A 17,124-nucleotide genomic window follows, 5' to 3' on the forward strand; every position below is an offset into this window, starting at 1 on the left:
CGTGTAGTAAAATTCACACTGTTATGGATATGTAAACATTACTAGAATGTCATTCTACTCGAAAATGTCATCATTAATTTAAAGAGATGGTTTTTGAATGTTCTTGGATAACTGTTATTTTTATAATTGCAAATTATTAATTCAGTTAATAAATGTAATAATTTTTTCACTAACTATGTATTCAGTGATTGTAATAATTTATTTGTACAACAAAAACTAATACTCAATCGAGAAAAGAGGAAAAGTGTTAAGTGATTTTTTAATAATATATTGTTACGGAACGCTTACAATTTTGAACACCTTTAACAACAAAATACTTGGATCACAGAATATATTAACCTGATGTATTCTCTGCTTGGATCTTCCACAAATAATACACAATAAATAACTTTTTATTAAGGTCACGTCTTAAATCAATTATTTATCAAATACACTATATATCAATAATATTTAATCAATAACTAAAAATAATCCCGATTCAATGTCAAATATTTAAAATTGTCACTGATTGTCAATGTCTGACTGACAAAATATGCTGACAATATTATATTCGGCTGAGTGCGTTGTAAGACAAAGATAGATTTGGAAAATATTACCACGGCATTGTGTTCATTTTTTTTGAATCCTGAAAAAACCAATAAATATTTTTGAAAAATTTAAACGCTGAATGAAAGACTAAATTATTACCGAGGGCCGAAAGTCCCTTAGAATAAATAAAAAGTTTATTTTGAATGAGATATTTGAAATTAAAAATCACACTAAATTTTCTCTTAGTTTTCACCCCTGTAACTTATTAAAATAAACATTATAGAAGTTCTCGGGGACTTTCGGCCCTCGCTAATAACGTAATCTTTCATTCTGCGTTTAAATTTTTCAAAAATACTTATTAGTTTTCTCAGGATTCGAAAAAAATGAATCCCCATTTGAATAGCATTGCAGCCTAAAATACGTACCGATCCTCTTAAATGCAGAGCGTGTTTTGTTAAGTTTTGAGTTGTGATTGCGGTGTTGATTTTAATAATTAAATGATTAATAATTAATTTCTATAATTTATATTTTTGTTGGGAATAAGCACTGAAGAAAATAAAATGAGTTTATTTTGAAGTAAAATAAATAAATAAAAAATAAAGCCTCAAAATAAACTTATTTTACAGTAAAGTTGTAGCTTTTTTGTAGTATTTTAGTATTTTACAACTTAGTATTATGAAGGTTTTAAAAATATGAGATTATATGGCCGCGTCCGTAATATAAAGGTAGCCGTAGATACCAGTTCATAAATAAGGGAATCTACATAAATATAATTGGTTTGGAGAATTTTTAAACTGGCCGTTATATAGAAACTGTCCGTTAGTAGAGATGACCGATTTTAACAGGTGGCCGTTAAAACAGGTTTCACTGTATTATACATGGCTTAAAAAAATCTATTGATTGCTACTGATTTTTTAAAAGCAAAACTACTGAAGAAATCAAAACTGACCTGGCAACCCTGGCCTTAGATAAAGGTTTTTGTCTCGTTTGTCACGTCATGTTTAAGGGGTGATCCATAAACTACGTCGTTGAGAAGAGGTAGGGGGGGCTTGCTTATTACGACGGAGTACGACAGGGGGAGGGGGTATGAGTGCCCATTCGACGTCGTTTAATATATTGGTATAATTAAATTTGTCGCTATTGTGTCTATAAAAATAATTTTTTACTATTGTTTGTTTTTTAACCAAGAGGAGCGATTCAAATTTACCGCGCTGTAATGCTTGTTTCTAATTGGTCCAACCGCAGGCAAGTTTACTCCACTGTTATTAAATTTTGACACTAATGACATTTATCCAATTTTGACACTTCTGTCATTTTATAGGTTAATTAAGTATATCGGCGATTTTTTGTGTTTTCTGCATTATTCCTTAAATTTTTAGATTTTTAGTCTACTTTTATATAAAAACAGTTGTTTTTAGAACTATTTGGCGATGTGTTAGTATAATATAATATGTATGGATTATCATCGAAAGCTGATATGATCAACGAAAAAAGAAGATGAATTTGGTGACTTTTTTATTAACTTTCTTGGGTGTGAATCTGTCTTTTTAGTTTACTCCTCTTGGTTAAAAAATCAACTATAACTTCTACCAGCATTAAAGTATCAGATATTCATATAAAAACGTATAGTTTTTGATAAGAAATTGAAAATAAAACAAAACGTTTACGAATAAATATACCTTTGTTAAAATTAAAAAGAATAATTCTATTATAGATGCTTTTATCGCATAATTTTCATTTCGTTTTTATCAGTCACGGCGTTAAAATAATATTAGGTAGCACTTTTGTACAGGACAACAAACAATAAGACATTGTTCTTTGGGTTTAAACAATCGCTTCTATATACAGAACAACGTCTGGAAGCAAAAAAATATTAAATTGTTAGTTCATTTATGTGCTGCATACTGTGTGTGAAACAACAGTTCTGAAAGAACGAATAGAAATAAAATATTGTTTTCTATTTAGTTAGTAAGTCGTATTTATACTTTAGAAGAATTGGCATTCATTTTTTTTTTTTGAATACTAAGAAAACTAATAAAGATTTTTGAAAAATTTAAACGCAGATTGAAGACTGCATTATTGCCGAGGGCCAAAAGTTCCTGAAAACATCTATAATGTTTATTTTAATAAGTTACAGGGGCGAAAAAAAAAAAAGAGAAAATTTTGTCTGATTTTTCATTTCAAATATTTCATTCAAAAGAAACCTTTTGTTTACTCTAAGGGACTTTCATCCCTCGGTAATAATGTAATCTTTTATTCTGCGTTTAAAATTTTCAAATATATTTATTAGTTTTCTCAGGATTCGAAAAAAACCCCCTCATTTTTGATTAAAAGAAAACAGAAATAATATTGATTTTTTTTTAAATCAATGAAAGGGGGGGGGTCGTGAGTTACAACGACGACGTCGACATGGGGGGGGGTCGTCTCTAAACGACGAATTACGACGGAGGAGGGGGAGGGTATTAAAAAGTTCAAATTTTTTACGACGTAGTTTATGGATGCTCCCTAAATTTGTATATATTAATGATTTATTATTAAATGTATGTATACTATTTTGTTTTATTTTACTTTTGAATGCCTCCTATGTTATATAGAGGTCATCGTATCTTCAGAATGTGCACAATACATAAAGCACTTTCACAAAATATAATAAGACACCTAAAAGCTTTACCTTGAAGGTCTTTCCCCTTGCTGCATCGGCCTGACGGATGCTACTGGCCTGTGACCTCTTGCCCCGCCCATCAAACTATAGGTAGGTTGTCGTGATGCTTGCTTCTCTCGTTCGTAGCCTTTCTTGGCCAGTCTCTTTTCCTGCTGTGACAACTGCTTCTCTTTTCTGTCGACTAGAAGAGATTCGTGTTGGAATGGTTCTTTGTTTAACGTCTTGCCATGCTTTTGGAGAACTTTCTGCAGTACTACATCTATAATAAAGAATGTTAGAATCGTGGTATACAAATAAAAAAAAAATACCAGAAATTAATGAAAAAATTGACAAAAACTGGCTAACGCAAAGCTTGTACACAAAACTGATTTTGCTGCAGGTACACAGTAACTGTATGTTACAGGAATGTGGTTATGCATACACTGTATATATTAAAATGCAATGTTATGCACTGTATATATTGAAATTTGTTACCTATATAGTTATCTTTGACTGCAGCCCAGTCTTTTACTTCTCCCTCGTCCATTTTGTCATCCCAACAGAGTGTACTAACGTCTTTCATGGTGAGATGAGCATCTGGATTGCATTCATCAACAACCCTATCGGACATACCTAAAAATTGTAATATATTAAGAAACATGTAATATTTAAAATATATAATAATCGGTACAGAGGGAAAATCAAGCAACTAACGAGAAATAAATAATACTAAATGTAAATTCTGTCTTTGCGCCCTCTAGCTAATTCGTAGAGATGTGAAAATTCTAACTGCTTTAACATTAAACATTATCCTCTGCTTATAATCTAATTTGGCCTCTATTTCCTTCTTTTGACGTTAAACATGACATTTGGCGTGAGTTAAAAAGTGACATTTGATGTTAGAGACCATTGTGAGACGTAACATAATACGTGTCATTTGACGCTTGAAGTGAGGCGTGACGTTTTGACATAATACGTTAGACGTCTTGTTTACGATGGCATCCCATACATTACGATGAGTCGTGCTGTTCAGATGCAACTATAAAGACAGCCGAAAATGATTATAGTCTATCCGCTAAGATGGAATGATCACGTGAACGGCACGCACTCTTACACGTTGTCTCCTGATGTCACCACTTTTCCCTCGTTTACACCGCTCAACAAAAACGAATTTTAAGTTTAAAACAGAAATAATGACGGTGTAAACAGTTCTTAGAAGGTCTGGCTTCAAACGACCGGTCGATGCTTGCATTTAATGATCACGCGACCTTGGATTTTATCTTTTAAACGGCTCGAGTATAGTACGAACCTTAGCGTTGCTAACTCGTAACTACAGTTGAACCAATTGTCCATTTCTACATGTCGAAGACGAAGGAATAGTCAAAGTAGTAGAGAGAAAAACTGGCGAAAATTTGATGTAATTGATTGAAAATGGTACATTGAACCATTTCGACGGGGATTAGACGAAAAAAACTGTCCAATTTGTCTAGCAAAAGAACGCCAGGCTTGCTTATAAAGCAATCGTGCACTAGTAACTTACACCAAATGCCTTAATAATTCCCATCGACTATCCACCTTATTTGCCAGATTTTGCTCTGTGTGATTATTTGTTCTGAAAAAATGGCATAGACGACGGCACGTACTGATCAAAAAGGAAACTATGGTAACAAATAAATGAGGGGAACAACAAAACTCGCTAATTTTCTTATTTAGTTTGTTGACAGTTCAATTAATTTTTTGTATACCTTAAACAGCAAACTTATACAAGAATTAATATTTACTGTAATAATGAATAATGCATAATCATTTACCTTGTTTGTTTATTTGACGATCGTAGATCTTCTTTTCCAAACAATTATCGACGACTAATCTATAGACGAAGCACGGTTTCCTCTGGCCGTATCTATACACTCTGCAGACTGCTTGCGTATCGTGACAAGGATTCCAAGAAGCATCTAAAACGACCACTCTGTTGGCTCCCACCAAGTTGATACCTTAAAAAATAAATAATTAGATTTTTCATCTGATAGTAGTTGTTCTTATACATAGTAATATACAATACGTTTAGATTTCGATTAGATATTGCCCACTGAAGGAAGCGCTAAAATCGGCAACACAGCTGATTCCACTATTGTCGGTGATGAGGATGTAGTGCTGTCGCCAGGGCGGGTACAACGGCCTCTTTTATTTAGATGGACTTACCCAAGTTTTTTTATGTATTTTGACCCGTAGAACACGATTTTTTTGGGTAACAGTTGATCCGGATGTCGATAAGATTGTTAAAAACAAAAAAAAACGATAAAATCCTTTTTCTATTCTCATACTATAATATATCAATTATGATGTTACTACCTGTATCATAATGAACTTCATTATGATACAGATTTTCATTAAGATACAGATTTTTAACCAATAGAATCGCGATATGGCATTCACGATAAAGGTGGTACACGCGCCGTGACCAATGGCGAGTCAAATACATACGCTTTGACAGTTCTCAATATGTAAACAAACCGTCAAACTGACAAACTACTGAATTTATTTGTGTTACAAAATTAATAAATTTGAATATATTTTTTGTTGTAAATGATCATAGAAAAAATAGTGTATACAACTTGCATTTAATTATCATTATGAAGCTCGTACTCTATACGAAACTCGCCGCATACGGCTCGTTTCGTAACCCTCATACTCGCTTCATAATGACCACCATTAAATGCTCGTTGCATAATATACTATCATAAAAGGTATATTTGTTAAAATCCCTAAAAAGGGCTACATCACAGAACAGAACTAGTTTTCGATCGAATGAGCGATCATCATCAGTGTTTACCTAAAATGTGTATAACCTGATAAGATAGTGCAAAGTATTTAAAATTTTGACTACGGTTCTAAAAAGTTATAGGTTATACTCACGTGAATCTAACATGCTAACCACCAAAATAAAAAATATGTGGGTAAAAACCCTTTACAATTGATCCGTCATAGGAACGTAGATGAAAAATGTGAAATTAAACATGGATGTTTAAAATATCCAATGTTTTATGCTCTAGGTACCATTGAGCTCGAGTTTGACTTGTTCACATCATGACTATATGGTAGCAAGTGGCAGTGACAGCGGAAATTCCGAACGATGACATGACAGAAATGACAGTTCCACAGGAAGTTAAAAATTTCCCTGTTAGTTATGTGAAATATATTGTAAAGCTTGTTTAATTGAGAACAGTGATAACATTCACTCCCACTGTGGTAAATAATCAATTAAAATGAAAATAAAATTTGATGTTATAGTTAGAATGTTTGTAATGAAGTTGGTAGACAAACCACATTACACATTAAATCGAAACTGTGAGAAAACGAAATTAAGCCCTCTTGTGTTTACACCTGAGGTTTGGAAAAGCAATTTTATGTTGATTTCAAGTTATCGATTTTATTTGAATAGTTGGTAGTTGTTGGAGTATGTGTAAGTTCAAGAAAAGATCCCATTAGGGGTGACAGAAGTGTCAAAAACTTGGGTAAGTCCATCTAAATAAAGGAGACCGTTGTGCCCCCTCCTGGCGACAGCACTAACGCTTTGTTCACATGAGGGCGGTTTGCCAACGTCGACTGCACGGTTTACCTGTTTTCCGTGGTAATTTCAAAGGCGGCATTAGGGTGTGATCAGGTAAAGCAGGTAAACCGCGCAGTCGACGCTGGCAAACCGCCCTCATGTGGACAAAGTGTAATGATAATGACGGCGGAGAACGTAGTGTAAGAATCGGCGAGAATCGGGTGCATCAGATGGGATGTGGGTAACGCCTCGTTTGTACTCGACGGCGTGCAGTGTTGCCATGTATAGGGTGTATATCCAATTTAAAACTAAACAGTATGTAGGTATATTGATGCATACACTTACCGAGAGATCCAGCTCTGGTCGACACTAAAAACAAGTGGATCTTGGGATTCGAATTAAATTCGTTGATGAGTTTTTCTCTTTCAAGAGCACTAGTTGAACCATCCAATCCTGTAATACAATAATAGTAAACGAAGATAAACAATAAAAAAATAATATATTTTATAGTTTAGAAATGTTTTCGTGAAGCATTTATATGAGTAGAAAATAATTTCTGGGAGTGATGCTGTAGCATTTTTTTATGAGTCAATATAACTTCCTCGCTTAATGCTCAAATATTTTTATAAGTACTTAAGAATGCCCCGTTATTCATCATTTTCCAAGTAGTAAGTGAGCACAGAACAGAAAGTAGTTCTCTCGTATTGACATTTATTTCCTGTTGAATAAACAATTTTTGGCATTCATTATTTGCTCAACAACGCTTGAAATATGCTTGTCCCCTTCCTCTAAAGGACAAATTTCTCCTTGCTACTAACAGCGTTTTTTATGTTTTGTATCCTCCCTCTTCGTTTATCTTACTTGTGTTTGGTTAAACAGAAGTTTTATATAAATCGAAATGAAACAAATAATTGAACCCATAAGCGATACTATCCTGGTTCTTCTTCTTCTAATGGTGCTTCCTCTTGTTCTGTTTCATTGTGGCTTCCATCTCTGGAATACTTTTACAGCTCGATTATCTGCCATTTTTTCTAAGTAACTAAGCCACTTTAGTATTTGTTACTCTACAAATCTAATAATATCTGCGCTCTGCATTAGTTCATCCAGCTCGTAGTTCATTTTAATTCTCCACGAACCATCGCTGCATTGGGTTGGTCCAAATGTCTTCTTTAGTATTTTGCACTCAAATATTCTCAGTTGATTTTCATCAGTGGTTAAGAGGATCCACGTTTGACATCCATATGTGACCACTGATCTAAAGCTAATACTCACGATTCAGTAACTTCAGAATCCGTGCTTGTATTTCTTGACTAGTGTTGTTGTCATTTATTATTGAGCCTAGGTAGGGAAAAGTGGAGTCAATTCGTAGGTAACTATCCTGATTAAGTGATGATAATTTATCATTTGTAATAAAAATTATTAAAAAACTTACGATAGTAGCTGCTATTTTTCGCCCAGTTGAAGGTCTCGCCTGGCACTTGGCTCATCTGGAGGAACTGCTCGATCAAATCTAGCGTTATTAAAGACTGACTAAAAACTAACAGTCTATCACCTAAAGCTATGCTTTCCCGTATGATACAAAACAATATTCCCATTTTGGCAGAATTTTCTATACAGCCTGGTGTGTATTCTTTTAATAGCTCGATCGCCTGCAAACAAAAACGACAATATTAGAATCATATATACCATATTAAAAGCTGTTGTATGACGGGCTGCAGTGTATTAGTGCGTTGCATAACTACAATGAACATAGGACACATCTAATGGAAAATATAATGTCATTCAAATTCAATAAAATTTACATGAATAGATTGGTCTCGAAATTATAATCATTTCATATCAGTGCGCCTACTGTGAATTTTTATTAATAACGGCGTAAATTGTAATTAAAGTTTATCGAAATCATATTTTTTGGAAGTCCATAAAACTGTCATTCATAAATACTATTAGTCTAGTGGCTATTGAAAAGACCTTACCCAACCTGAGCTAAGTGGATTAGAGGAACTATACTTTTGTAAGACTTACCAAATTATACCTACTTTATTAGCTCTAAGATAAGAGTAAGCCTCTGTCTTAATCCCGCAGAAAGATTTATGTAGTACCGAATTACAAAATCTTTTTTCTCTCTTTGACACGCGTACATTTGATTTTAGATTGATTTATATAAAATTACGCCGGTATTAAAAATTCAGAGTTGGCGCAATGATATGAAATTGTTGTAATTTCGAGACCCATATATTCATGTAAATTTTATTTCATTTGAGTGACATTATAATCTTCCATAATATGTGTGCGGTGTCCTTTACAATTACACAAACTGAAGAATTTTATTCTTTAAATAAATAAGTATATTTGAAATTGTATATTTTTATTATTTAGACCGTTTTTTCAAGTAGATAATGAATCGTGATAAAAATGAAACATGGGAAACAAATATGTAGACAAACGAAAAATAATTTTTTAAAAACAATTTTAGAAGCAAAGAACTTAAAAAATAAAAGGGGTATTAAAGAGTTATACAACTTTTTACAGAAATAAAGAATGAGAAACATGGGAAACAAATATGTAGACGAAAAGAAAAAGGACGACTTAGAAACAGCTAGAAATCATAAAAAAAAATTAGAAGCAAAGAAGTTAAAAAAATTTAACTATTAAAGAGGTACACAAATTTTTATAGGAATTAAGAATGGGAAACAAATCTGTACAGTGGAACCTCGATAACTCGGATTAATCGGGACCGCGGCCGATCCGGGTTATCGAAAATCCGGGATAGCCGGAGAATATGGTAAAAATTAATAAAATACAGTATACTTACAGATAAACTCCCTTAGAATTGAAATAACATGAAATATATTTATAAATATGCACAGTACCTACACATCAAAATTACTAAAAAAAAACACCAAACACAAACTTAAGCAAACTGAAGCGAACAATACAAGATACACAATACAGTCACAAGGATGTTATGTTATTTAAGAACAGTGAAAACTAAAGACCATTGTTTATAAAAGAATTTTTTAAATAGTCTTTCCTAAACAATGCTAAGACAGTTTGAAATAAAAAGGAATAGGTACTACAGACAGGTGCCTGTTGTTTCTGCAGCGTGTGCTATGAGTCATTTTTACTATTGTATAGTTCAAATTACACACATACACATTATCTCTCAAATATTATATTACGTACATTTTTATTGTTGAAAGGTTTGTCTGATAATTAACTATTTTGATGGGAAGCCACAATTAAATTGAAAAATAATTTTATTAACGTTTCGACGCCCAAATCGGGTCCTTGTCAAAATACAAAATATTGAAAATCAAAATGTTTACCTGATGAAAATCGGTCCGGGTTATCGGGGGCCGACTTATCGGGGTTCCACTGTACAAACAAAGTAGACAGAAAAGAAAAAGGACTTGAAAAAAGCTAGAATCACAAAGGATAATTTTAGAAGTAAAGAAGTAAAAGAAATAGGATCATCAAAAAGTTATAGAAATATATTTTTTATAGAAATAAAGAATGGTTGATTGTGGGAGGTATAGCAGATGAACTATAGAGATGTTCAAAATATTTCACAGACTTATATCAAGACATAGAATAGGTGATAAAAATGTAATAAAAACACGCAGGTTACGAGGAAACGTGTTTCTGCTGGCAGAAATATTACAAGAAGTAAAACTAGGGGATTTATTAAAAACTTCTTGTTAAAAAAATATATAAATAAATTTTTCCAAAAAAAAATTTCCATACTTGAAATACTTCTTCTCCTTAAAATGCCCTCACCAATGGAGGTTGGGTACTACAATTGCAAACTCTTCTCTGTCTTCAGTTGTTCAAAATTTAGCCCTGTCCATTGTCGGATATTTCTTAGCCACGATAGTCTTTTCCTTATTAGTCCTCTCTTTCCCTCTGCCTTTTCTTATTAATTAAGCATATTGATACTTTTTATTTCTCAGTATGTGGCCTAGGTATGATATTTTTCTAACTTTCAATGTGTCGAAAAGTTCTCGTTCTTTGCCTATTCTATGTAGCACTTATTCGTTTGAGGTATGCGATGTCGATGAAATTTTGAGGATTCTCCGGTAGACCCACACTTCAAAACCCTCCAATTTATTTATGGTTGATGTTTTAAGGGTCCACGTTTCAACTGCATAGAGAAGAGTCGAAAAGACGTAACATTTCGATAAACGTAGTCGAATTTCGAGTTTTATTCGAGAATCACATCACAGTCTTTTGATATTTTCGAATAATTTTCTGGCCTGTTCTATTCTCAATCTTATTTCTAGATCGGGATTTATACTGCTATCGATTCAACACCCCAGGTACTTCAATTTATTGACCTGTTCTAAAATGTGCCCATTTATTGTGCAAGGTTGAGGTACATTCCGGTTTTTTTGGATTGACATCACTTTGGTTTCCTTAAGGTTTATTTTCATATTGAATTGTTCATAGATTGAGATGGTTCTGTCGTTGTAGGCCAAAGTCAGAATCCGCAATCAACACCGTATCATCGGCGTATCTGATGCTGTTGATGTTTACGCCATTCACCTTGACTCCAGTATTTGAATTCTCCAGTGTCTCTTTAAATACACGCAAGAATTTCCAGATAAACTTAAGTTGGCGAAACTCGTATTATTACCAAAACCAGGAAAGAACCCGGACGAAACCAACTCATATAGACCTCTATGCTTACTAGATTGAATAGGAAAATTATATGAAGGTCTTATAAAGAAACGTCTTGAAGACGAACTTGAAGTTCTGGGAAAAATTTCAGATAGACACTATGGTTTCAGAAAAGATCAGAAAAAAGATAGGCCATTCTTGTGGTGTTCGACGTGAAGAACGCCTTCAACTCTGCAAACTGGCATCACATACTAACAAAGCTCAAAGTGGCAGGAGTTTCAGACTACATCATAAATATTATAAATAAATACCTGACAAACAGATATTTAAATGTAGCATATAAGACAGACATGAAACTCTCATCAGGAGTACCGCAAGGGTCAGTCTTGGGACCTACTCTATGGAATACACTGTACAACGGGGTATTAGAAATAGACTACGGGCAAAACACCTATGCCATAGTATATGCAGACGACCTTGCAATCCTAATAGAGTCTAACATAAATGGGGATATTGAAGAAAAGGTGACAAGTTGTTACAGAAAAGTCAACAGGTGGATGATAGAGAATGACCTAGAGTTGGCAAGTAGCAAAACAGACATAGTAATACTAAAGGGACCAAGACAGAGACCAACTTTGAGTTTTGATTTAAATGGTAGCATTATAGAACCGAGTCACTGTGCTAATATCAGGGCATACACCTTGATTCAGGTTTGAGATACACGAAACACCTTATAAATGCAGCCCAGAAGGCTGAACAGAGAATCGCTGCTATGTAGCAGTACAATCCACCCTCCTATATGGGGCACCTGTATGGCTTGAAGCGTTGAGATTCAAAAAATATGAGGAAATATTAACGAGAACCCAAAGGAAACCCCTCCTGAAGGTAGTAAGTGCATACCGGAGTACATCGATGATAGCCCTACAGGTGATTATAACGTAAGATCATATACGAAAATGATAACGGCCATCTAATAGGGGTGAAAGCCGAGGTGAGGGAACAAATGCTAAACGAGTGGCAACAAGAATGGGAGGAACAGATGGAAAAAGCACAATGGACGAAAACACTAATCCCAAATGTGAAAGAGTGGTACCAATGTAGGTTTAAAAGAAGAAATTACTTTTTTACTCAATTCCTGACCGGACATAGCTCATTCAGGTCTTACACATATCGCATAAGGAAAACTGAAGATGACTTATGTATAGAATGTGGAGTGCGTGACGACGCAGATCATTGTGTATTCCATTGCAACGTTTTCCACGATAAACAAGATATGAGAACAAAACTAGGTGAGACATCACCAGAGACTATAATGAATGTAGCCATAATAACAGAGATAATAAAAAAAAGGAAACGCTAGAAAGAACGAGACAAGATGGGAGATAAGAGAGTGACAGAAAACATTATTAAGGATATTTTTATCCCTTATTTTACCTATACATCTTTTATCCATACAATTTTATCTATACACTGTTTTATGAATACTTATTTTATATTATTTAGTTGTGTACACTTATGATTCCTTTTATTTTAACTTTTTTCATATACTTTCCTTCTGTACACAGTACTCGATGTTTTATTTCTAGGACAAATAAAAGAGTAACTACTCCTCACAGTCGGCTCCACCGACATGGAGTAGAGATAGGGTCAGCAGCGGGGCATCCGAAGTAACGTTTGCTAAAAATACGTACCAGGTGTCCACGGCTGGAATGAGGGGGTTTTAGTGGGTAGGCAGTTACGTTTTCACGATTGATTCGCTCTTATTCACGGGTGTCTGAATTGGGCAAGCGGACTGAATCCCACACACCAGGGTAGAGGGCAGAACACCAGCTTCTTGGGGTGCTGCGGTCTACTCTGACGGTCTTATTAAGATTTCCTCCTCCCACAAAAAAAGTGTCTCTTTAAATAGAATAGAAACTTGGAATAAAGATTAAATAGCAAGGATGACAGAACACATCCTTGTCTAACTGCCCTCATAATTTCTACTTCTGTGGACCTTCGATCCTAATTCTGGCGTTTTTGTTCCAGTACACTTTTTTTAGTAGTTCGATGTGTTTCCAATCTAAACCGACTTCTTGCGATCGTTCTAATAGTAGATTACAATACAATTTTTATGTCACTAATACATGCATTAGAAATAAATAGGGTACTGAAAAAAAATCGGGGAAACAACGATAAGTTTTTTTTAATTTGACACATAATTACTTCGTCAATTTCATTTGTCATTTCATAGTTAAGTTGGTTTTATAGCGGGAAAAGTTGCTTCTCTAATGTTGTTAAGGTTAGAAATCCATACAATTGTGAATAAAAGATAATTTACAAGATTTTCCACTTACCCAGTCATAGGGAATACCACTGTCTTCCTTGGAGTCCTTAAAGGCCGCTGGGTTTAACTTAGCAAACGGATTTTCCTGTACAGGTGGTGGCAGTTTTTCCTCTTTAATCTCCTCCTCGCTCTTAATCTCCGTCTTGGGTTCAGTCTTAAACTCGGTTTTCACCTCAGTTTTAATCTCATTGTTGAATTCGGACTTGATCGTGGGAAGCAACGGAAAGGAATGCAAGGAGTTGGGTTTGACGTCGTATTTATCGTAACCTTCGGTTTTCGGCTCAATTTTAATGTCACTGATAATGTTGATTTTCTTCTCGGGCGCGGTATTAAATACTGATGGCAACTTAATATCACTTATGATATTGATCTTCGGTTTAATGTCAACGCTGTTCTCGCTCTTGGGAATAGGTGTGAGCGATATCGGTTCTTCTTTCTTGATCCAAGAATTGGGAGAGGAGGCCATGTGTGGATTGAACTGGTTGTTAGGTGGACCGAAATAGTCGCTGTGCTGCTGGTCGTAGTTCTCGTGAGGCGGAGGTTGGTTCCAGCTTCCGAAGTTTTGCTGGTAGTTGTAATCGTTTTGGAAGTTGGAGTTAATCTATAACAACAAGTAAAAGTTAAAGTAGGTACTTACAAAAATACACATCTAGATTTGTCAAGTAAAATATTTCATCAAAAATGAATAACCATTTTCAATTTCGTTAAAAAAAAATAGTGCAACTTTTATTATCGACATTAGAAATCCCCAATAAAACGGTTATTTTTCGAGATACTATGTATTGGCCATGTAATTATAAATCCCACACGCAACGCTCATGTATTGCTAATTATCGCATTATATTTTAGTTAGTTTACAGGTAAAAGAATTAACCAGTTGTATTTGATATGTAGTCAAATAAAGATTTGTTTTGGGTTCATCCAAGTGTTTTTGTGCCGAATATTTCACTGACCATGGGTGGTGAATGGCTAATTTTGGTCTTAGATTATGTTTTTGACGGTGCTGAAAACGAAAATGAAATTTATTTTAAATTTTAGGTGGGGGAATATTGTCAAAATCGCAATTTTACCACAAAAATAAAAAAAATCACGTTTTTTGCGTTTAACTCGCTACAACTCTGGTCCATTTTAATATTTTTTTCTAAAGTTTGTACACTATATGTTGCTCACTTTTTTGAAGACAACTGTATCTGTTTTAAGATTTTAGTCTTATTCTAGTAAAAGCTATAAATTTTTTAAAGTACAAGGTGCAGATTCGTGAATTGCAAAGTTTAATCGCAAAAGTTGAGTGACAAAAAACATAGAGCACAAAGTGGAAAGTTTTCTGGAAAGTTTTAGTTACAAATGTGTAATATAAGAAAAATGCCGCAACTTTTAATATAGACCTTATACATCCCGAAAATAACGCTTATTTTTCGAGATACTGACCATGGGCGGTGAATGGCTAATTTTGGTCTTATTTTATGTTTTCGATGGTGCTGAAAACGAAAATGAGGTTTATTTTGAATTTTATGTGAGGAAACATTGTCAAAATCGGAATTTTAACTTAAAATGAAAAAAAAGTAAAGTCACGAATTTTTACGTTGAACTAGCTACAACTCTGTTCCATTTTAATATTTTTTTCAAAAATTTATACAGCATATATTTCTCACCTTTGTGAAGACTATGAAAGCAACTGTAGTCTTTCAGTCTTTTCTTCACAAAAGTTATGAATTTTTAAAAATCAAAGGTGCAGATTCGTGAATTGCAAAGTTAAATCACAAAAATTAAGTGACAAAATTTAAAAATTATCTATTTGATTACGTTTATGTTAAACCGTGGAGTTCAAAGAAGTTTTATGGGGAGTTTTAGGTCTAGATGTGCTATAAAAAAAATGGTGCAACTTTTGATTTTAAGAAAAACGTGGTTTAATTTTTTTTTATTTTTAGGGCAAAATTGCGATTTTGACAATGTTCTCCCACCTAAAATTCAAAATAAACTTGATTTTCATTTTCAGCACCATCAAAAACATAAAGTAAGACCAAAATTAGTCATTCACAACCAATGATCAGTTACTAGAAAAATTAGCGTTATTTTGGGGATTTATAACGTAGATGTTAAAAGTTGCACCATTTGTTTTCTATAAAACATTTTGATCCAAAACTTTCCAGAAAACTTCTTTGTACTCATGTTTTATTTTTGAATTTGATTTAAAATCTATATTTCAAATTTTGTCAGTCAAATTTTGCGATTAAACTTTGCAATTCACGAATCTGCACCTTGTACTTTAAAAGATTCATAACTTTTACTAGAGAATAAGACTAAAAGCTTAAAGCAGAAACCATTGTCTTCAAAAAAGTGAGCGATATATATTGTACAAACTTTAGAAAAAAATATTAAAACGGACCAGAGTTGTTTTGCTAAACGCAAAAAACGTGATTTCATTTTTTTTTTATTTTTAAGGTATTGTCGAAGCGAAGATCGGTGGAATATGCGCATTTTATCAATGAAATTCGATATTTTTAAGATATTCCAGAAGCCGCTATAGATAAAATGTTTTAACGACCTATTCATCATTCAGAATTACTCAACGGATATTAGTACAGTTAAAATAATTAAGACGATAACCGGACAACATTAATTTAATGAGTAAAATTTAGTTTTTTTTTTACTTTAATGACAAAAAAAAGCAAGCCCATTAGCAGAACCCAATTAAAAATTATTTTGCACATCATATTTGAAACATTATTTGGTTGAAAAATCTCATTTTTGTTGGCAAAAAAATATATTAATTTGTTTGGACTAAATTACAGTTGTGCTTATCTTAAAAAGGATATGTTACTATCAACATTCGCACAGTGTTGCCAAACTGAATTTTGTTATTTTGGGTGTAAATTTTTTCCACGGATCTCCGAGGGTACTATACAATTGCAATTTTGACCATATTCCCCCACCTAAAATTTAAAATAAATTTCATTTTCGTTTTCACCACGGTCAAAAACATAATCTAAGACCAAAATTAGCCATTCACAACCCATGGTCAGTATCTCGAAAAATAAGCCTTATATTGGGGATTTCTAATGTCGACATTAAAAGTTGCACTATTTTTTTTCTATAAAATATTTTGAGCTAAAACTTTACAGAAAAGTTCTTTGTACTCTCTATTTTCACATAAACGTGATTAAGAAGCTAAATTTTAAACATCGGCACACAACTTTTGCGATTAAACTTTGCAATGCACAAATCCGCACCTTTTCCTTTTAAAAATTCATAACCTTTATCAAGATAAGAATAAAAACTTGAAACACGTACCGTTGTCTTCGGAAATGTTAGAGCTATATACTGTAAAAATTTCAGAAAAAAATATTAAAATGGAGCAGAGTTGTAGCGAGGTAAACGCAAAAAACGTGATTTTATTTTATTTATTTTTGGGGTAAAATTGCGATTTTGACAATGTTTCCCCACATAAAATTCAAAATA

General features: G+C 33.4%; 1 protein-coding gene across 1 annotated transcript in view; it reads right to left on the reverse strand.

Moving 5' to 3' along the window:
* The window catches only part of LOC114332829 (helicase ARIP4), an 81,936-nt gene that overhangs the window by 19,503 nt on the left and 45,309 nt on the right, over positions 1–17,124 (reverse strand). The window contains exons 9-14 of the mRNA XM_028282638.2: positions 13,676–14,266; positions 8,152–8,368; positions 7,065–7,172; positions 4,981–5,163; positions 3,665–3,802; positions 3,200–3,449 (exon numbers count right to left, since the gene is read on the reverse strand). Of these exons, the coding sequence (XP_028138439.1) occupies positions 3,200–3,449; positions 3,665–3,802; positions 4,981–5,163; positions 7,065–7,172; positions 8,152–8,368; positions 13,676–14,266 (1,487 nt within the window). The remainder of the gene's footprint in view (positions 1–3,199; positions 3,450–3,664; positions 3,803–4,980; positions 5,164–7,064; positions 7,173–8,151; positions 8,369–13,675; positions 14,267–17,124) is intronic.

The sequence above is a fragment of the Diabrotica virgifera genome, chromosome 5 (genome assembly GCF_917563875.1).
Source record: "Diabrotica virgifera virgifera chromosome 5, PGI_DIABVI_V3a".
Taxonomy (NCBI): domain Eukaryota; kingdom Metazoa; phylum Arthropoda; class Insecta; order Coleoptera; family Chrysomelidae; genus Diabrotica; species Diabrotica virgifera.